Consider the following 22,961-nt stretch of genomic DNA (forward strand, 5'->3'; position numbering starts at 1 on the left):
ACAAAACAGGAAAGGTTCATTAGTGAGTGGAGCAAAGATGTAATAAGTTGGGACTTTCTCCATTCAAGTTGCCCAGATTTTGCATCCTTAATTTAAAAAAAACTACAAATTCTTAAGCAGCTTTGTGCCTGGCTCAAATTATATTTTTTTTCTTTTCATCCATCAACAACAATAACATCTTATTCTCACACAAATTGGTCAAGATACTCAGAGACAGTAGTGTTCTTAACATCAGGATAGAGTTCCGATGCTTCCACCCCAAACGAACTTTCAATCTCGAAGTTTGTATGATCCCCTTTAACGAAAGCCGAGTGGCAGAGCGATAACACCACGTTTCTTGGAAAACCAGCTTCTGAAAGGAACAAAACAGTTTCTTGTTAATTATATTGATAGACTCACTTCCACAATAATTGGTCTGGTCTGTTTCATTTTGAACTTACCTTGGATGTTCTCAATAAGTTGCTCTTCAGACACATATGTTCTTTCAAGAGTCTTGCCTATCTTCTTCTCCCATAAGGATACAATGTCGTTGAGTGAGCCCATGTTGCTTGTGGGTCTAATGTAAAGTATTTTGTTCAAGGTTCTTGGATCATCCACGCCTTTTATCGTATAGGTCCCAACATCTGTTTCTTCGATAAAGACAGCTGAAAGAGGAAATGAAACCACGAGGTTATAGTAATGGGATGTTGTGTTGGTGTCTTTCAGATAAAGAATTCTCGTGTCTGTTACCTTTAGAATTTCCATCCCCAAAGATGACAACCTTGTCTCTTGGAGGAGCCATAGCTCCAGGTTGTCCCAAAGTTTTAAGAAAACGATCTGCAAAAAAGTTGGAACATACATAGGTGTATGGAATTCCTTCTGCTTCAACGGTTCTACGTATCTTAGATTTCGCACCAAACATCGATTTTGCTGGATCAACAGCGTGGACTCGATCTACATCGTTTCCAAATTCTGATGGAAAAAATCTCTGCAATTCGTGTCATTTTCAGCTCATAAATTCTTTATAGATGAAGAAAACAACAGCAGAGTTTAATCTGGATCTACTTTTGATGAGAAACACAATGAAGGGTTGAGAAGCATATAATACAATTTAGATTCATATATACGACCTTGATGTTACCAGCATCTTTAATGGCGGCGATGATCTTGGTCTGTTCTGGTAAGAGATCTTTACCAACGGCAGAGATCACCACATCCACTTGTTTCATCGCTTTCACCAAACCCTCGTGATCATTTACATCACCCTGTGCAAACATCCATAGATTTCAAGTAAAATCCCATTGGAAGGTGAATTTAGATCTTACAGACATGAACGAGAAAGACTCCAGAGCTCTTAAAAGCCTGGATGATGGGGGCCTTGGCTGGACTTAAAATGGAGGTCTCTCTAATAAGAGCGAAGGTTGGATGACCAGCCGTGGCGCTTGCTTTCACGATGAATTTTCCGATGTAGCCGGTTCCGCCAATGATGAGAATCTTACTCTTTCCGGTGGCAGCCGCCATATTCTTTTGATTGATTATCGAACAAACCTGAATCTCTGGCATAAAATGTTAAATGGCAACTTGTTATAATCTATTATAACAGGATTTTAGAACATTATAAAAAAATATTGTTTAACAATTTTATATGTTTTATTTCTATTAATTTTGTAAAAATAACTTATTTACATTATCATACTTATAATTATTTTCAATTTTATAAAGTTTACAATTTGTCAAAGTATTTCGTGTAAACTTTTCACTTTTATATAGATAGATCAAATCCCAACTTTTATATTTTTACAAATTAAAAAAAGAATTATGCATATTAAATAGGATGAAAATCGTTTAATGACAAAAATATGATATTAAGTGAAAATAATTAAAAATTAAAAAGGTTAGTTAGGTTATTGAGTTTATAAGTTTTTAAGAAAAATTCTTACGGACCTACTAACTTTACGAAATGCAAAAATTATATATATTTTATTACATTAAAAAGTTTAATTTAATCACCTCTTCATACCAAATTCAAAGAAAAATATTTTATATTTTAAAATTGACTTTAATTAGTAAGAAATTATTTTGATTACCATAATATTACAAAGAAAAATATTTTATATTTTAAATTTGACTTTAATTAATAAGAAATTATTCTGATTACCATAATATTACAATAAAGTATGCTTTTTAGAAAGTATATAATTATAGCAATATTTTCTCATTAAATCGTCTATATATCTATATCTATATATATATATATTCACTAGCTTGCTAAGATTATTATAACTTTATAAAATTTTAACATGGAAAGACATGGATTATTGATCAACATGACCATTTTTATCGTTTTTTTCATCTCTACTAATTGTATTTCTCTAATATCTTTGCATATTTTGTTTGAATATTGTTATATAACAATTATTTATATTATTTTTTTTTTGTTTTTTTTTGTAGTGGGACGTGTAGAAGGCTTGGTTTCGGATAGTGATATTTCTTGCAAGACTCTTGAGGACTGCACTAATGTGTGTGCAGGAAGTACTCCTTTGTGCGATAGAGGAGCTTGTGCTTGTTATAACGACATTCCAAAACAACGTTGTGAGAAATTTAATGATTGTTATAAGTTTTGTGGTCGATATCCTCCTTATTGTCATAATGGTTTTTGTGGTTGCATCCTTCGGGAAATACCACCCATATCAAAATTTGTAAGTGAGTGAGTAATGTTTAGAATATATCTATGTTACATTATTTCTCTCTCTCTTAAATTATCTTCTTTATTAATTATTTTTTAAAATAAAAGGAATAATATATATATATATATATATATATATATATATATATATATATATATATATTAATCTTAATGAAAAGAAAAATAATAATAAAATGGAGGGATACAATTTTTTGGGTAAGTTTGAAAGAAAAAATAAATACATTTAAAATTTGAAATAACATATTTTAAACATGATAATAAAAAAGAATAATCCTAACATATTTTAAATAAGTTATCTTCATCAGTTAATTTTGACCCATTTTAAAAATATACAACATTTGATCTCATTTAAAATTTTACCTCAATACATATAAAACATATATTTTAATTGATTAATGTAACTAAGTATAAAAAAAATTGTGTTTAAGAGGCAAAATATTCCTAGTTCGATTTTATTAAGACCCTCTTAAGTTGAAGTGGGGCAATGAATATAGGAGTCGTGTGTTAACTTTTAATAATAATAAAAATAATGTCAGAAGTTTTGGTTTAAGGAAATCAGCATAGATTTCAAATGTTTAATAGGATACAATGATTTTTAGTTTAAAAAATCCATCTTGAAAAAATAAAATCTCAAATATTTTGGATAATTTATTCTACTGAATTTATGGTGGTTAAATATTGTTTTAATATTTTAATTTTCTAAATAAAAATAATAATTATCGGTTTAACATGTGAAATGTTTTTTAAATAATAAAATAATAATATATTTTTGTATATAAAATATTATAAAAAAATTTGAATTTATAATTTTGATTTAAAAAAAAAATGAATTATTAATTTTAAATATAATTCTTAATCTTAAATCTTCAACCAAAAGATATGAATTAAAATTGACATTCCCAATTATAATTTCTGCAATATATATATTTTTTAAAGTAATTCTACCTCAGATAGTCGGTCGGCATGTGGGAAGTAAAGTTATTGACAGGAGGGGAAGGCAAGGGAAGATGTATCGGAGGTTGGAGGGATTATATAGTAATTTATGACATTTATATTAAATAAATAAATAAAATAATAAATTTATATATAAATTAAAGGTTGTTAATAATCTTAAATAATACTATAACTAGAGTTTTTCAAAAGAATATATATATTTTTTAAGAAATACTTAAATTGGATAAAAACTTTTCTATTAAAATTCTAAAATAACTCTATAATCCAAATTTTTATATATTGAAGATATCTGAATTATTTATCTAATTTCCTCATAAAAAAAGAAAAAAACTCTATAATCCAAATTTAAATCAATTTTGTTGTCAATTAAAATGATTTATTCCGAAAATACCCTTTGGAGAAGGAGGAGTAAGGATTTTGTTGTTTCATATGACATAAGTTTGGGGGTAGATTTGTATAAATCCATTTAAAATTGGGAAATTTGATGAAATGGCCCCCATAACAGGGGAAATTCCAAAAAGGGCCCCCGCCTACTAAAGTTGGCAAAAAGGGCCCTTTTGCCCTGCGAAATGTCGGAAATACCCCTTCGGCGCCATTTCTTACGCTCAAAGACGCGAATTACCAATCACGCGATTCATCTAAATCGCGTGTGTTCATCACCGCGATTTAGATGAAACGCGTGATTAGTAATTCGCGTTTTTAAATGTACGCGATTTACCATGCACGCGATTTAATCTAAATCGCGGTGATGAACTCACGCGATTTAGATTAAATCGCGTCCATGGTAAATCGCGTCTTTAGTCTTATATATAATTTTCACGCCCTAATTTTAAACAAAACCTCCCCGATTCTCCCTCCCACTCCGACTGCGGCCGACTTTCCATTCCCACATCCATCAAGATCATCGTTCCTCAACATCAGCGTTCCTCAACATCATTGTTCCTCAACATCATCGTTCCTCAACATCTTCGAGATCCTTCCAACATCATCGTTCTTCAACATCATCAGGTCAGTTTAGGGCTTAGGGTTTAGACTTAGGTTTTGATGTATATTTACCGTTTATATTCATGGATATGGATGTATTTAGGGTTAAAGGATTGGTTTTGATGTATATTATGCCGTTTCCTATGTATATCGAAGTATTTAGGTTTAGGGTTAGGTTGTGATGTATATTTACCGTTTATATTCATGGATATTGGTGTATTTAGGGGTAAAGGTTTGGTTTTGATGTATATTATGCCGTTTCCTATGTATATCGAAGTATTTGGGTTTAGGGTTAGGTTTCGATGTATATTCTGCCATTTATATGGATGTATTTAGGTTTAGGGTTTGGTTTTGATGTATATTATGCTGTTTATAATGGATATTGATGTATTTAGGTTTATGGTTAGGTTTTGATGTATATTTTGCCATTTATATTGATAGATATTATAGTATTTATGTTTAGGGTTAGGTTTCGATGTATATTCTGCCATTCATATTCATGGATATTGTTGTATTTAGGGTTTAAGGTTTGGTTTTCCTATATATACTGATTGATTGTTGATTTTCAATTACATGAATATTGTATGGTTAGCTATTGATGTATATTCTGCTGTTTATAATGATGGATATTGTAGTATTTAGATCAGGAGCTGCCGTGTGGTTTTCTCAGTTCGTTCAACAAAATGGTATGTATTAAAATGGATTTTAATAAAATTGTTTTCTCAGTTCGTTCAACTCTTTTTTTTTTATAATATGCAGGCAACAAACACTGTTATGACCTTATGTCCCAATCAATTATCACCTGAAAAATAATGTATGTTCTATTCTCTCTACTATGTCCATATTAACTAGTTTTGTATGTAATAACCATTATATTATTGTTTTACACAGTTGTTGATAGTTGAATTTGCTCGCACTTTTGGTGCAAGGGTGTCTCCGAAGTGGAGAGAAGATGTAACTCATGTTATTGCTTACACTGATCCCAATGGTGCATGCGGCCGAACTCAAAAAGTATTGAAGGCAATTCTGAACGGGAAATGGGTCCTTACTATTGATTGTGAGTCTCTGTTAACAAGATTATTTTCATACATATGTCTGTTAAATTAGATTTAAAATTATTTTCATACACATTTGTTTAGGGATAAAATCATCATTGGAAACAGAAAACTGTGTTGATGAGGAACCTTATGAGGTTAAACATGATAATCATGGAGCCCAAGGTGGTCCTAGAAAAGGCAGACTTCTGTTGTTGAATAATGTGAGTTTGGTATTATTCCTCCTATCTGTACTTTTTCTTTTTTTGCATGATAACTGAAATTATCTTCTTTGTTGGTTTTTCAGCGTTCGAAACTGTTCGACGGTTACATTTTTATATTTGTAGGGAATTTCAACACACTTTACAAACAGGATCTCATTGAGTTAATAGTTGCTGGAGGTGGTACTATTAAAGAATCGGATAATCCAGATTATCCATTTACCCACTACTCTTCGTTCTCAAAATGGGTATGTTTATGTAATATTTAAAATGCTATTCAAATAAAGTAAGGGTAATTTGTGGATGATTGAAATGATTTGATTACGTAAACACTCTTAGTTATCATTACTAAGAGAGTAAGAGAGATGAAAGATTCAGATAGAAGAAATGAATTGAATTGAAAGGAAGAATAATATCTGAAATTGTTTATCATCAAACCCTAACCTGTACTTCTATGGCTTGTTTCTTATATATTGAACCTTGGCTTATTTATTAACAATGATGATAAATTTTGAACTTGATAGAGTATAAAGCTGGGTATATATATGGTTTTGGTATAAACAGTCTTTACTCAATCATATTTCTCTTTCAGTTAGTTCATTTACACTTAACAATTGTTATATGTTATTATTTGTTAGTACTGATAGACTTGATTTCATTAGAGTCTTGTAATTTCATTAGAAGATGTTATTTAGTTGGTGTCTATTTACTTGTATGTGTTGTACCCTTGACTAAATTCTCAATTTACCTATCATCATCCTATGGTTAACACAATAATTATACTAAATTTGGAGGCTTTTAAAATCCAACTTAGAATAACTACTTTTTTGAATTCTTGTGATGTTGTTGAACTGTTTTCAATTGCAGCTCAAGTACCTGTACTTCTTTACTTTGATGGAGAGTGGAAAACTACGGACGATCTTACTCATTTTTCTGCAAAGTCAAACAGCGGTATGATTGTTCCCCAAAATTCTACTTATGCCCAATTAGTTGATCAAATTTATTCTGCTACCGATGTTGACAAATCTAGATATGATTTATTGCTTCAAGCCAAGTATAATGCTCCTGGCATGATTGCCAAATTTTCTTATATAACTGATATAAAAAAAGATGTGGATGTGGAGTTCTTTTTACATGAAGCAGTTTCAGTCCACAACCGCACTCCATTGTGTGTATCCTTAGTAGAGAAGTCACTACCAACTCAAGAAAGTGTAGCTGTTCCAGAAATTGATGACCCCGACGTCTTCCCGATGCAGCGTGAGGTTTTCTTTGAAAATGACATTGAAGATGAACATTTGCGTCTGAATGTGGGGGATGATGCTGATGATGATTGGGTTCCTATTACCCAACCTAGTAGTTCTGATTGGGTTCCTAGTACCAATCCAAATCCAAGCGGTTCTTGGGTTCCTAGTACACAACAAAACAATGTTGTTGTTCGTACTCAACCAAGCTGCAGTGAATGGGTTGCTAGTAGCATACCAAGTAGTGAAAATCTTTTACATGAGGCAGTAAGTACCGGAATCGGATTGGAAGTCGGTTCTTTGTTTAAGAATAAAAAAGAACTTCAGCTGAGGTTATATAAATATGCCATGACTAATCATTTTGAATTCAAAGTGTTGAAGTCAAAAAAAGAACTTTGGGTTGTGAAATGTTTGGATAAGAATTGCAAGTGGAGACTGCGTGCTGTCAGAGTAAATTCCTCGGAAATGTTTGAGATTCGTAAATTCGTAAAAGATCATACCTGTTCAATTGTGACGAGGCAAGAGAATCAAAGGCCAGCACCAGCATGGGTGTTTGGGGAATGCATGAAGAGCAAGTACATGGACCATCACCATGACCACATGCCCAAGAAAATAATGGAAGACATACAGACTACTTATGGAATAAAGTTGTCTTATAATAAGGCTTGGCGGTCTAGAGAAAAGGCCCTAATGGCGGTGCGAGGAACTGTAGAAGATTCTTACGGTAAATTGCCATCATACCTGTACATGTTGGAGAAGAACAATCCGGGTACCATAACAGACATCCAGACGGATGAGCACGGTCATTTCAGGTATATGTTCATGTCCTTAGGCTGCTCAATTAGGGGTTTCAAAAACTGTTGTCGTCCAGTATTGTGCGTCGATGCCAGTTTTCTTAAGCACAAGGTTGGAGGTCAGCTATTGGTGGCGATAGCATTAGATGCGAATGAACAACTCTATCCTGTTGCATTCGGCGTTGTTGATTCTGAAAATAACAACTCCTGGACTTATTTCATGCAAAAACTTAGAGATGCAATTGGATTGGTTGATGATCTCGTGTTTGTATCTGATAGACACCCAAGCATCGCCAATGCCTTGTGTGCTGTTTTTCCAGAAGCTGACCACGGTGCGTGCACATATCATATCAAGATGAATATTATGGCCAAATTCAAAACCGATCACTGCCACGCCGAGTTTGGTTTGGCTTCTCAAGCATACACAATCTTGAAGTTTAATCAGCATTTTGACAAGATCAATGCTAAGGACCCTCGTATTGCTATGTATTTGGCAGATATTGGGTTTGAGAGATGGAGTCGTGCATTTTTTCCGGGTAAACGATACAATCAAATGACAAGTAATTACGCTGAGAGCTTCAATAGTCAAAGTAGGGAAGCTAGAAAGTATCCCATATCAATCTTAGCTGATTATTTAAGATTCACATTACAAGATTGGTTTAACAGTCGAAGAGAAAAAGCTTCCAATCACAATGAACGTTTATCTTTTTATTATGAAAAGTTCTTACGTGATCAAGCTGAGAAGGCCAGATTATATAACGTTCATCCACTTAACCGTTTCGAGTTTTATGTCCATGACGGTGAATCTGATTATAAAGTTGACTTGAGAGGAATGAGTTGTAGTTGTAGGGTATTTGATGTATCTGGTCTTCCTTGCACTCATGCCCTGGCTGCTTCACGTACCCATAGATTTGATGCCTATGAGTTCTGCTCAAGGTTTACTTTAGATTATTTGCTATTGAATTTATCTAACTAACTTTATTTCTCACATGTTCAATTGTTATGTTTCAGGTATTACTCAAGTGAAATGTGGGTCAATGCTTACGCGGAAACAATATATCCAGTTTGTCATGAAGAGTATTGGGATATTCCAGAACATATCAAGCAACGAGTGTGCCTTAAACCACCTGTTAAGGTTAAGAAAGGGCGTCCTCAAACAAAGCGTAGGTCATCCCAAGGTGAAATTCATAAGGTGCCGAGAAGATGTAGCTCATGTGGTGGTCAGGGTCACAACAGGGCAACATGCAAATCAGTAATGCCTGCACCCTCTACTGCAAGAGCTGCAAGAGCATCATCATCTCAGCCGCCATCATCTCAGCCACAAACATGAATATTGTCTGTGCAATTTTGAATATTGTATACTGATTATTGTTGTTGGTTTTCGAATATTGTATGGTGATTGATTGTTGTTGTAATTTGTATACAGATATTTCCATACAGGTTGGCAATACAGTGAGTGACTCACGCATATATATTGCACAATGCTAATTCACGTGTATTGTAATGTAATTCACGTGTATAATTCACGTGTATTGTAATGTAATTCACGTGTATTGTAATGTAATTCACGTGTATAATTCACGTGTATTGTAATGTAATTCACGTGTATTGTAATATTACAATACGCGTGAGTCATATTGTAATACACGTGAGTTATGAATCACGCGTAATACAATACACGTGAATTATATTACAACCACGTGAATTATATTACAACCACGTGAATTATATTACAACCACGTGAATTATATTGGGATATTCCAGAACATAATACACGTAATACACGTGTTTATATAAGTCACGTGAATTATATTACAACCACGTGAATTATATTGGTATATTCCAGAACACAATACACGTAATACATGTGTTTATATAATTCACGTGACTTATATTACAATACACGTGAATTTTATGATACCTATTACAACCACGTTAAATATATAAACACGTGAATTCAGTGTTTACAAAACAATATACAACAATAATTCAGTGTTTACAAAACATGTTACAACAATAATTCAGTGTTTACAAAACAATATACAACAATAATTCAGTGTTTACAACTTCATGGCTCTAAAATCTGGTGGTACAACCTGACTGCCCACTTTTCTCTATATACTTGCATATTCTTTGATATGCAATTTTCTAGACCAAGTTTAGCAGTCAGGTACTCTAAATACATTAATACAAAAACGCCACAGTCCCCACTCCATTCTGCTTTTGGTACTTCAGGGTGTGGGATTCTATGAAATCTAAAAGTTTCATTTATCATGTTAGGATACCTGGCCATTTCAACTTCAGACATTGCTTTATGAAGGAAGGGCGGCAACATCTCACAAATGACTTTCAAGTATTTTCCTAATTCTTCATCATTGAAAATTGTCTGATCGCAATCATAAACACCAATTCTCCATTCTTGCAATCGAATAACACACAGTACAATACTCTAAATACTCGTCATATACCCTAAAAGCATTTACACACATAAACGAAACCAGAACCAAACCCTAAACCCTAAATACATCAATATAAATCAATATAAACGGAATAATACACATCAAAACCTAACCCTAACTCTTAAGCCCTAAACTCACCGGAATATGTCAAAAAGACGGTGGAAAGACGATGATGTCGAATAGACGGTGGAAAGTCGAAGATGTTGGACGAGGAACGATGTTGAGGAACGATGATCTTGATCGATGTTGAAGGAAGTCGGCAGTTGAGAAGACGTGGTTTTGGAAGTCGGAGTGGGAGGGAGAATCGGGGAGGTTTTGTTTAAAATTAGGGCGTGAAAATTATATATAAGACTAAAGACGCGATTTACCATGGACGCGATTTAATCTAAATCGCGTGAGTTCATCACCGCGATTTAGATTAAATCGCGTGCATGGTAAATCGCGTACATTTAAAAACGCGAATTACTAATCACGCGTTTCATCTAAATCGCGGTGATGAACTCACGCGATTTAGATGAATCGCGTGATTGGTAATTCGCGTCTTTGAGCGTAAGAAATGGCGCCGAAGGGGTATTTCCGACATTTCGCGGGGCAAAAGGGCCCTTTTTGCCAACTTTAGTAGGCGGGGGCCCTTTTTGGAATTTCCCCTGTTATGGGGGCCATTTCATCAAATTTCCCTTTAAAATTAGGTTAAGAGGAGTTTCGTTCTGTATTTTGACATCCGCAGCTTCCCTATCGCCTTCATATAAAAACCCTAGCATTCATTCATCTCTTTACCCTGCCTGCCTGCCTGTCTTTCATTTCCGCCGATTTCTTACCGTCAATATGAAAAACCTTCTCTGTTATTTCTATGCAATGGTAGTCTCTCTCTCTCTCTCTCTATATATATATATATATATATATCGTTATATATTTACATTTGTTATTCTGTCTCATAAGAGAAGGTGCGATGATGATTTTCTATATAATCTCGTTAATCCGATTGTTTAATGAGGATAAACTTATTCATTCATTCTTTCTGAGCACCTTCTCTTCAGAATTTGTTGTATTATTTCGAAATCTGAAATCACTATGATAAAGCATTGTTTACTTGCTTGCGTTTTTCTCTAGTTCTTGTTCCAAACAAATCAGTTCATTGTCTTTTACAGATTTTCTGATTTCCTCCTGATTTAAGTAAGTAGTTGTCATCGATTAGATCCATCAAATTTAAATTGATTGGATAGCGATGTTTATGTGCATTTGAAAGAAAGAAGATGCGATGATGATCTATTTATAATCTCGTTAATCCGATTATCTAATGAGGATAAATTATTCATTCATTCAATCTGAGCATTCTTCTATTCAGAGTTTGTTTATCATATCATAATCTGATGCTTAAATGAACTAAGTTTTGTTTTGATTACATTTTTAAAGTTTGATCTTCATTCAATTGTCTCAATCTACTTGCATTATGTCATTAGGTTTCAATTGTAAAAGGTGCGATGACGATCTACATATAATCTCGTTAATCCGACTATCTAATGAGGATAACTCAATCATTCATTCTATCTGAGCACCTCCTTTTCAGAATTTGTTCATTGTTTCATAAATTCGAAATCTATCTAATGAGGTTAACTTTCTTTGAAGCTCTGTTTATACCAAGATTTATCTATTTACATTTTATTAATATTTCAATCCTCATAGGTTTCCTGCTTATTTGTATGAATCAGGGTTACTTATTTAAAGATCAGTCCTATAGAAAACCAAATAACTTCAAATAAACTTTTTTTTATTTTTTTTATTTTTATTATTAAGTTCTTTGAATGATGAAGAACAAAAGGGTTTCTCGATCAAAGAAAAGAACAGTTCTGCGCAGAAGAAGAAACAGTGAAGAAAAAGGAAGATGAAGATACTGGAAGGGCTTATTTTTAATACATTGAAAAATACTTTAATATATTTATAATTGTTCAAAACAAACAACCTTTATTTATAATTGTTCTATTTTTCAAGTTGAATTACAAGTATATCCCTTTGAATTCTATTTGTGTTTGTAATTGTATTTGGTAAATTGTCAATTTCAATAGAAATTGAGTTTCAAAATGAACTTGATTAGGTTGACTCATTTTCTTCTCCCCAATTTATTATTTAATTTCTGTAAGCATTATTTTCATTATGATGATTTTTTATTTTCTTTTTACTTTCAAGAATTATAAATTATGTAAATGAATGAGTTTCTCTTTTTGACTCTTTTGTATAGTATTAAATAATTGCCTTTTTTTAGAATATCATGTTAAAATAAATATTAAAATAAAAATAGTATTTTTAGAAAAAAATCATTAAAATATAAGTGTTGGATAAAATTAGTTGACGTGTACTTTTTTTATATTATAAAATTAGTATAAAGTTTAAAAACACGCTACCCAACGTAATTGAATTATTGAAAAGTGGGCTGGCGGGCGGCGCGGTTTGAAGAAGGAAGAACGGAAGAAGATCAATTTTGCCGGTCCATGCCTGTTGCAGAACTCAAATCCATCACGCAATCCGGCTATTTCCTTCATTATTTACATACAATTTCTATTCTTCCATCACAAAAGAACCTGTATAGTTGATTTGTCTAGAAGAAGAAATCAGGAATGGATACATTAATGGAGGAAGAAGAGTACAATTGGAGGGAGGTAAAGCTACCGTCCTTAGTACCTCTGGTCCCTGCGCCGGAGCTTCCAAGGGAAACCGGAGAGCGACGTAGGGGTCGCGACATTCTCCTTGCCGTCGACCACGGTCCCAACAGCAAACACGCTTTTGATTGGGCCATCGTTCACTTTTGCAGGCTCGCCGACACCCTCCATCTCGTCCATACCGTTTCCAGTAACACATTCTCCATTCTTATTATTATTCTCTTTATGAAGCTACGCGATCTCCGGAAGTTGAAAGCGAATTCTGATTTATTATTCAATTTGCATGATTGATTTCTATTGATAATGGTCTGCACCATATTGTTTAATCAGGTGTAAAGAATCAACTTGTGTACGAGGCTTCACAGGAACTAATGGAAAAGCTATCTGTGGAGGCATATACCGTTGCAATGGTGATAAACAACTCAAACTTTTGACTCATGCATTTATTGATTAGAGATGAACACCTATAATTCCCCTTTTTCATCTAGCATGTATCAAGAAATTCAATTGTGTTTTAACCATTATAATAGAAACATTGACATCTTATATCATTAGGTTACTTTATTATAGTATTTCTCATATATATAACTTTTCTTTCTTAGTATAACTAGACATAGCTTAAGCTTTCCCAAGTGCAATGAATGGAATTGCTCCCCAAGTTGACCTCAACTTTTCTAATCTCGAGCTTTTAATGTTAATGTTGTCTGTGTTTTCTTTTTTGATTTTTGTATTAACTCATGACAACCAATGTCATCACTTGTACTATATGGTTTTGTTGTTTTGTTTTCACCACAGACATTCAACATTCGTGTAAATGTGGAATAACGAAATTAGTTACCCATGTTCAAAATAAGAAAATACTACACTTGAAGCGAAGATGACTTATAGTTGTTTGAATCATTTTCTTTTATTTTGTTTTTTGGGAACACCTTCTACTGCTTGATCCTGGAAAGATTAACGTGAAATGCATAGATGGATAATAAAATAAAGCAATACTAAAATTTTGGAGTAGGGGATGGGATATTGGTTCAATATAAGGAAAAAAGAGTTTGAGAACTACATTTTCCCCCCCTTAAAAGCACCATACAATTACATAGATGATACAGAAGTTGGTAAAGGAGACAAACTAAATATGTTTACTGGCAAAATACAGTCCAAAACACTGCCTATGATATTTTAGAAAAATACTTTCTATGATCATTACCTTCCCCTTCTTGGAGGAAAAGATGCAGTTTGGCACATAGATGAATGTGGACAAAGAAACTACATTCAAAAAGTTGAATATAGATGTAAGTCCTTGCATATGGCAAGAAGATTCCCCATATTTTTGAGCTGTGTAGATGTCTGTATAGGATTTTGTTGACATGATGCGATTCTTAAGATTCTTTTTTTTGCACTTTTTAGGTAAAAACTACTGCTCGGATTGTGGAAGGAGAGGCTGGAAAAGCTATTTGCAGGGAAGCGGAAAGATTAAAGCCTGCTGCTGTAATAATGGGTACCAGAGGCCGTAGTTTGATTCAAAGGTACTCTCTTGTTCATCTCCATGCTTCATCTGTTATAAGCTTTCTAATATCTAATATTTTGGTCTTCTTCAGTGTACTGCAGGGAAGTGTAAGCGAGTATTGCTTTCACAATTGCAAAACAGCACCCATCATTGTCGTCCCAGGGAAAGGTACTTTATTCACATAGAGGGACACTGTTCTTTTTCATTTGCTTCACTCAGACATTTGATCCTATTTCATGTTTGTGTAATGGCAGAATCAGGAGAAGAATCTGTGATCTAGTTAAACGGTTAAAATGTATTGCTCATGAGAAACGAGTTAGCTGCTGCGTGTGGACAAGTTTGGTTCTGTATGTTATTATTGTGTGAATAAATATATTAGATTCATGTAGCACTTGTAATCTACCTTTGCTTATTTGTATAAAGAACATATTGTTTTGTTTGAAGTTGTTATTCCTTTGTGCATCATGTGGCATCTTTTATCTTCCAAGTTTGTTGACTCGGCTGTAGAAAGTTTGTAAGTTTGTTTCCTATCATGTATAAAACATCTCATTCCGCTTAATGCTCATGAACTACATCTAGATTATGAAGATTTATTATCTAAGGCTTACAATTAGAAGCAGGCTGTCTGGATGAGTTAAGAGCTTTTCTTTAGACATGAGTATATTCAAAACAAATGGGCTTATTTTCTGGTAGATGCCAAGAGGATGTGCTTTCACTTCATATTTTATAGTAGAGGTATTAGGCTGGAGGGTTATTTCTATATGAGTTGGATTGAGAAAGTGGAATTCTATGCTAGTGAAAATGGGGATAAGAAAGAGAAAAGGCATAATCATCTCTCACCATCTTCTTTGTGCAGAGGGAATCAAATGATATCTTATTTGTGGATGAGACTGCAGGTCTCTATTGTTTTGTTATAAGTTGAAAGTGAAAGAAAGATAGGGTTCTTGACTAGCCAAAGACAAGGTGATGCAACCAAGGAGAATTAGCAATCTCTGGTGGGCCCCTCCCCCCTCACATATTGCAATTTGCACATCCAGTATTTCAACTTGATGAGGAATGGAAAGGTTAGTATTTGGTCTATTTGGAAACCTTGTTTATTTATGTTTGTATCGCTTTCTTCGTTTCCAACATAGAAACGACTTAGTAACAACTCAATCTATAGAAACAATTGTCCTGAAAGATAAATTTTAAGACGAAGAATTAAGGTTTGCATTCCTTTTGTGGTTCAGAACGATATGGGATTTTGTTGGCATTAAAGAGGATCTCCAATTGAAAAATGTAGCCAACTGGTCCATGGAAGAGGGAATTATTATGAGTTATTTAAGTTCACATTTCAATCTTGTTGTAATCAAATGGGGGAGTTGGCTATTTTTTTTTTCAATGTTTTGAATATCTCCCTCATTTGTTTTGGTTCTTTGACTTTTTATATTAAAGGAATACATAATTTTTCCTTCAATGATTAGGACCATGCCATTCAATCTGAACATCATTCTATTCTTTGTGAACCAGATGGGATTAAGTGCAGGAAATGTGTCTTACTGTTGAATATCAGTTGTTAATTTGATTTATCATGTGGTCTCACATGATAGCCTTTTGAAGATGGTGTGCCTTTGAGTTCACTCAACACTCTGTATTGTCATCCTTTCATTGTCTGTTTATCAAGGTCTCAATCAGTATGGTATGTCTCTATCTTTTCTGAAATAGACCTGTAAGGTCCACCAGTTTGCTCGTTCTATCACCCACTAAATTCTTGGCACTGTATAATTTTATAGTTTTACATAATTATGAATTCTATAACTCCTTTTGCTTCATTATATTTTTAATTTTATTTTCTTATGTCATTATAAAGATATAACCCATCAAGAAGTGTAATGAGCTTGAAATTTGACCTTTTATTTTCATTGGTTCTCAACCCTAATACAATGCATCTTTCATTTGACTTACTATATAACTGTCTCAATTGAATACACAAAATATGAGAATTAGCTGCTATCACCTCATTCTAGTACTTCTTTCTAAGTTGGCATTGTACATACATCTATACATTGCATATATACTCGCAGAATGATAAAAAGAATCAGGACACATGACATTAAAATCAATTGACCCAATAATTGTTATAATCACTTTGATGATCACATTTCCATCTTCAGGTTGCTGATTTCACTTGGACCTGCAAATTGGAGGCTACATCTCAGGTATTCATTACAATATGCAAATTATTCATCTTTTCAAGTTTGATTATTCCCCTTTGTGTTGGAAGTGCATGATTTCGAGTTTAGTTACACTAACTTTTGTATTGCATATGCAATGAAAATGCACCCTTTGTCTTGCAATGTGAAATGTTCAAAATGCATTAAAGGCTAATTATTTTAATTTTGTAATCAGGATCTCTAAGCTACTTAGTACTAACATACTTTTAACTATGTTTTGTGGTCTAGCTCGGTTAGTTCACATTTTGAGTTTTACTTGATTGTTCTTTTTTTTTTTATGGGATATTGTGGCCTTTAGTATTATGTCTTTTATTTTTAAAAGTTTTTTTAAAAAAAAACATAAAATGCAATTATGTTCTTTTGGAACTAGTGGTCATGGATAGGTCATAAAAGCTTTTGATCATATTGGTGGAAAGCATGAAAAGAGAGATACCTAAAATCATCAAACTTTCTTGGTAAAATCATGATCCTTTGTGGGGGTGTTTTCTCATGTCGCTTTCATATCTTAATCATATCCACTTTGCTTCATTTTCTAGCTACTTTTCAGAATCATCATAAAAGAGGGAAAAACAAAACTATCACTTTGAGCAATAATAATGCTCTACAAACCTTTGAATTGCTGGCATTGAAACGATGATGACGAGTTTCCTTGATGAAACTCCACCCCATGAAGATTATTATGTAAATATGTTGTATCCCAATCTGACCCAGGCTGGATAGCCTGAAATTGAGAAGAAAATAAACATACTATTATATTTCAGTTAAGTTAATAGAAACTATACACAAACACAAATACAAATCCACAAGGAGACAAGTTATTACATTGAAAAGGTTGGAATCCAGAATTCTTTCGGATGGATTAAATTGAACGTAGCCTGGAGGAGGATTATTAGCTATTTCCGGTATCATGCCAATTGTTGGAAAGTTAGAATTGCTCATTTGGAAAACCTGTGAATTGTAGTGATAAGTTGTTGCTGCTAGACATTAATATTCTTATTTCTAGGTGATGAGTTTCAATTCTTTACCTCCTTTGACAAGAAGTTATCAAAGTTGGCATCAAGTGTTGGATTTACAGCAGCTAATTTCATTGACAGGAACTGTTCTTGAGCAAAACAAAAAAAAAAAGGAAAAAAAAGAAAGAATGAATGAAGGAAGGATGGACTCATCAAAATATTATACTCCTGACTGAGTTCTGAATCCTGAAGGATAAAGTATCAACGGCTAAGATTTTACCTCAATTTGTCTTTGAAGAGATTGCACATAGTTGATAATCTCGTCGAGCATTCCCGCCTTTCCTGTGATCTTGTTGCAACCAGGTACTAAGTCCTGCAGATATCTCATTCTCTCACTTATTTTCTCTCTCCTTACCTGATGAACATTTAATTTCATACAAGAATATATATATATTAGTTGGCATATTTAAGCAAGCAGAGATTATGGAAACATGAAGATGATCTATATATGTTACGCACTCTTTCAGCTAGACTATGGCTGTCAGTGGCCTGACCACGACGTGCCCGGACATGAATGTAATCGGTCTTTGAAGTGTCAGCAGATGATTCTTTCTCACTCTTCTTATTCTTCTTCTTCTTGCTCATATTGTTTTTGTTTTCTATGTCACTATCTTGCCTAGTGATCCTAGAACCTCTGTCTTCAGAACATGTCTTCATCTTCTTGTCCTTGCTTTCTTCTTCTTCTTCCTCGTCTACCTGAATTCAAACCATTCATCTCTGTTTTATTAATAGTTCCCACACAATTTGAATAGGAAAGGATAATGGACCTTTAGGTGGGTCTGGTTCTTGCCAGGCTTCCTCTTCTTGAAGGTTTCTCTCTCTACAGTAGAACTCGGATTACCAACCATGGCTGCTACTTCTGCCAGGGAGCCACCATAATTGACATCAACTCCCCCAAGAAAACCATAATCGGGCCACCCGCTTTCCATTCCCGGATCATCCTTGACGGGTTGTGGCTCAACAACGTAGTTAGTATAGCTGGAAGTCTGAAACCGTTGGGATTGGGATTGAGATTGAATTGGTAGTAGGGGGTACATGCCAAACCCATTACCATCTAAAAAGTTATGGGCTTGTTGCCATTTAGCAAGGAGTGCTCTTTGGGTTTCCAGCAAGCTTGAATGGGTAGCTGGCGTGGGGAGAGAGTTCATCGCTGTCGTCGTCGTCGTCTCCGGCGATGGCGTGTTCATTGCCGGGGGATGGTTTTGAGGTAGAAAAGTTGGAAGTGGCTTATTAGAAAAGTCGAGAATCTTTGTAGTGTTTGCTTTGGAGGAAAAGGTTAAAAAAAGAAAAAGGGTTGGGGAGGGGAGGGGGTTCGTACTGTGAAGATTAGGCAGAGAGCTGCTAAAGAAAGGTCAATAAGCCTAACGCATACTAGGGGCTGCTAATGATAATGATAATAATAATAATAATAATATGTTGTCAGTTTTCTTAGCGTTTACGAAGGAAGGCTTAGATAACCGTACTATTAAGTGGGGGGAGGAGAAACCCGAAGAAGAAGGTATTTATAATAAGAATTAGATAAAGTGAAGTTGGCTGGTAAATTCACTATTCCGGTGACCGGTATTAGCCGGAGTGGGAGTGGTGGGGGCAATAAGAGAGAGAAAGAGAAAGGGGGTGGGGGGTGGGTGGGTTGGTCATTGGTGGGGTAAGAGAAGAAAGGCATTCGAATGGGATATCATACAATAAGCAAGCAAGCAAGCAGAGGCTGCTGCTGAGCTCATTAGGGCAGGGCCCTCTGTGACATGACCGCCACGTGGGTTTGTCCAATCAACGGGAAAACGGGAATTTACAAACCTCAACCGTCCAAGGTTGGCTAGCCCCTTAAGTCCTAGTCCTAGTCCTAGACAGGGGATTATCTGTGTTATGCTGAGCCCCTCACTCTCATATGCTTATTATATTCAATCTTGTTTGGTATCCAAAGCTACCCTACCCTACCCTAACTAAAGAGATGAAACTCACTCTCTCAACTCTCAAGGGGGGGGGGGGGGGGTGAAAATACCCAAACAAAGTTAGTTCAGTTCCCCTTATCTCTTTACTCCTACCAGTAAAGGAAAAGAAAATGACATTGAGTTGTAGGGTGCCATATTTTGTTATGTCTTTATTTTTATCTTTTTTTCTTGCTTACCAAATTCTAATACCTAACTAATTGATTAAAAGTTTTTACCAATTCATTCTTCATGTTATCTTAAAGACTTAGAGGCTGCGTGCAAAAATTGGCATAAAGCGTGACGAGGTGACCTAGTTGGTATTGTTTGTTTGTTTGTTTGTTGTTCATGTACTATTGAAGACTTTTATGGTAGTTTGAAGATTGTATATACCTTGTACACTCTCTTCTTTGAAATGTTGTTTTTAAAGATAATATACAAGTTGGAATTCTAAACTAAAGGAAAAATTGGAACATGCCTTCATACTACCCCTTTTTCAATTGCTTTGCTTATTTTATATTGTAATTGAATGTTAAAATAAAAGACTTTCAATGAAAATGAGTATATTTTCTTTGGTTTTATTTTTAAACTAATAAGTAACAAGTAAAAATAATTAACAATTCAGAACTCATGTACCTTTCTACTTTGATAATTATTAAAGTTTATGATTGGGCATAAAATTTTATTAAAGTGGGGGTTGTGACTTGTGAGAGTGTTGTTATTGATACTTTGATAGTAATTATTTGTAATTTAAAATTTTATTTCATTTTTATTAATAAATAATACAATAGTAACTGCCAATTTATGTTTTCTACATTTTTCTAAAAATAAAATAAAATAATGTTTTTCTTTTCAGTTTTGGGAGGCTCAGCCACGTTTCTAGTTGGGGGTTGTTTACACGTGTCGATCCAGGAGTCCATCGATCAGAGATTGTTTGCTTGGACTTCTCTTTTGTATAGAATTTATTTTTATCCATTTTTTTTTTTCTAATTTTGAACAATAACACTAATTAGATAAATACTTGTTTATTAATTTTTATTTAATATCAAACTCCCAAAACAAACAACTTCGACTATTCAATTATTGCATATTGTTCTTATCATTTAGCATTTAGAACTTTTGTTGGTTATTTATTTGTTTTAGATGTTATTTTCAATAGTTTTGTAAATTGTAATTCCATTTGTACTCTTAATTGAAACTAATGAAACATATATTATTGACCTACAAACTAAATAAATATTTTTTCCTTGGAGAATAAACTATAATTTAAAAAAAAAATGAGAAAAAGAAGTTTGAGCATTCATATTTGGTGAGATGGTTTATTAGCAGGGAATATTCGTATTTATCATAATATATATTCATACTTAAGATTGTCTGATCAACTATTAATACAGAGGTCTCTATTTATATATATATATATATATATATATATATATATATATATATATATATATATATATATATATATATATATATATATATATATATATATATATATATATATATATTTATATTTACTGCCCTTTTGTTTCTTGTTTAATTTGTGCTGGTAGTTTGTATTGCAGTCTGAAGGAAGCTATGAATACAAACTTATTTTTATATTTAATAGATATTCTTGAATGTTTGGGTTGTTTACTAAATATTTTTTAATGTAATTTAATTTATGATTTTTTAGATTGATTTAAAAAGTTATTTTCATGGCTTTTTTTTATCTCAACTCTATTATACAATAATTATATAACTCGTAATCGAATTCGTAACATTTGATATATTAAAAAGAGGTGCTTCAACTAACTTATAATTTTTTTTTGAATTATGTAATATGGATTTTTTTTGACATCTTTTTGTTTATTTGGCATTGATGTAAGATGGTATATAGAAATTTTCTACCTCTACTAGATATTAAGCAAATTGCAACCATAGACGATTGGGATAATTTGTGGTTTTCATAAGATAGTTGTGTTCATCTAATTTTAGTGTAATGACTGGAATAAAATAATTGTTCTCGTCTCCCATTGATCTTGAATATTCGTCGTAAAAGTTATTCTTCAACCCTATATATACCATGATCAAATTAAAGTAACAAAAAAATTTGAGAATGGAAGAATAGATCAATGTAGAACATTTATGTCCACATACTATATTAATTAATATGTAATAAATTGAATAAATAACAATATAATTGAATTTTCATATTTATAATTAAACTAAAAAAATGTGCTTAGTGATGCTAGTTCTAGTGGTTCGGTAGAAAGAGTCGTCATAAAAAATTAGTCACGAGTTCTTATATATATATTATTTATCTTATTATCAATTTCAATAAATAATACTAAATATAAAAAATATTTTAATAATTTAACATAAATAATTTCAAATAATCAACTTTCCATCAAATAAGATTTGATTTGAAGTCTCTCTTATCTTTCTAAATAACCCCATATCATACAAACTCTTATAGTGATATTTTTTTTTAAATATGGATTTGAATTAGATTAAGTTACAAATATGTATAATTATAGATAAAATAATAAAGGATTAATAAAAATATTAAACAAGTTTGCTAAGAAATCGTTATCAAGAAAAGACCTTGGTGGAAACAGAAGTGGCTTTAAATCACATTATGCTGATAATTCTTATGGCTTAAGTCAAATAATTCAGTGGATTTGACCTGAAATTTTTGTAGGGATCATTATTATTTATTGGAAATGTATAAGGAGTCTCTTTCATTTGGTAATCATAGAGTTCACAAGAAGGGACACTTTTGGGCCACTTAAAAGCTGTCTGAAATGACCACAAATCTTGATTTTACGTGCCTAATTATTTATTTAACTAACTAACTTTAGTTAAGCTACCAATTTTTAATTTGTCCATCATTAGCATTAATTAATCCAATCATTAGCTACATCATTTGTCAAATTTGAGAAGATATTACAATAACCAATTATATATGGTGTTTATAGTACAGTGTTGTATGTATTCAAAGCATCTTTACTATAGTCTATAGATACTATCATTAAATATATATATATATATATATTTATTTTATTTTTGTAAAGTGAGATATTTTCTTTTATCTTTTAACGTAATCAATAAACTAAAATTTTATATCTATTTTTCAGTATAGAAATTTAATATGACCCCATTTCAAATAAAAATTAAATTTATGATTATTTTATTTTATTTTAGAAACTGATTTTTAATACTTAAAGTAACCTAGTGGATTGATATAAAATAGGTTGTTGCATTATAATACCCTAAGATATTGAAACCATATATATA

At 32.8% G+C, this 22,961-nt stretch overlaps 3 protein-coding genes and 3 non-coding genes across 7 annotated transcripts; 4 read left to right on the plus strand and 2 right to left on the minus strand.

Annotated features, from left to right (window-relative positions):
- Window positions 1–129: 129 nt before the first annotated feature.
- Window positions 130–1,532, minus strand: LOC124933067 (phenylcoumaran benzylic ether reductase Betv6-like). Its single transcript, XM_047473794.1, has 5 exons — window positions 1,309–1,532; window positions 1,110–1,244; window positions 730–967; window positions 441–644; window positions 130–352 (listed from the first exon to the last, which is right to left on the minus strand). The coding sequence occupies exons 1-5, from the start codon at window positions 1,498–1,500 to the stop codon at window positions 186–188; spliced, it is 936 nt and encodes a 311-aa protein (XP_047329750.1). The 5' UTR covers window positions 1,501–1,532; the 3' UTR covers window positions 130–185.
- Window positions 1,533–11,318: 9,786 nt separating this feature from the next.
- LOC124933210 lies at window positions 11,319–11,397 on the plus strand. Its single transcript, XR_007098916.1, has one exon. It is a non-coding gene; the product is annotated as a small nucleolar RNA U30 (small nucleolar RNA).
- A 230-nt stretch (window positions 11,398–11,627) lies between these two features.
- Window positions 11,628–11,704, plus strand: LOC124933209. The gene has a single exon (XR_007098915.1). It is a non-coding gene; the product is annotated as a small nucleolar RNA U30 (small nucleolar RNA).
- A 146-nt stretch (window positions 11,705–11,850) lies between these two features.
- LOC124933212 lies at window positions 11,851–11,927 on the plus strand. The gene has a single exon (XR_007098918.1). It is a non-coding gene; the product is annotated as a small nucleolar RNA U30 (small nucleolar RNA).
- Window positions 11,928–12,808: 881 nt separating this feature from the next.
- On the plus strand, window positions 12,809–14,996 carry LOC124929160 (universal stress protein PHOS32). The gene is made up of 5 exons (XM_047469450.1): window positions 12,809–13,217; window positions 13,358–13,437; window positions 14,432–14,550; window positions 14,623–14,699; window positions 14,786–14,996. The coding sequence occupies exons 1-5, from the start codon at window positions 12,986–12,988 to the stop codon at window positions 14,809–14,811; spliced, it is 534 nt and encodes a 177-aa protein (XP_047325406.1). The 5' UTR covers window positions 12,809–12,985; the 3' UTR covers window positions 14,812–14,996.
- A 1,410-nt stretch (window positions 14,997–16,406) lies between these two features.
- LOC124929159 (transcription factor bHLH63-like) lies at window positions 16,407–19,330 on the minus strand. Of its 2 annotated transcripts, XM_047469448.1 has the most exons (7): window positions 18,525–19,308; window positions 18,217–18,453; window positions 17,978–18,112; window positions 17,770–17,841; window positions 17,567–17,692; window positions 17,354–17,465; window positions 16,407–16,704 (listed from the first exon to the last, which is right to left on the minus strand). In XM_047469448.1, the coding sequence occupies exons 1-7, from the start codon at window positions 18,942–18,944 to the stop codon at window positions 16,667–16,669; spliced, it is 1,140 nt and encodes a 379-aa protein (XP_047325404.1). In that variant the 5' UTR covers window positions 18,945–19,308; the 3' UTR covers window positions 16,407–16,666. The 2 variants fall into 2 exon arrangements, with proteins under 2 accessions (XP_047325404.1, XP_047325405.1); XM_047469449.1 differs by lacking the exons at window positions 17,567–17,692; window positions 17,770–17,841 and having other exon boundaries at window positions 18,525–19,330.
- Window positions 19,331–22,961: the final 3,631 nt, after the last annotated feature.

The sequence above is a fragment of the Impatiens glandulifera genome, chromosome 3, assembly GCF_907164915.1.
Source record: "Impatiens glandulifera chromosome 3, dImpGla2.1, whole genome shotgun sequence".
In the NCBI taxonomy this organism is placed as follows: domain Eukaryota; kingdom Viridiplantae; phylum Streptophyta; class Magnoliopsida; order Ericales; family Balsaminaceae; genus Impatiens; species Impatiens glandulifera.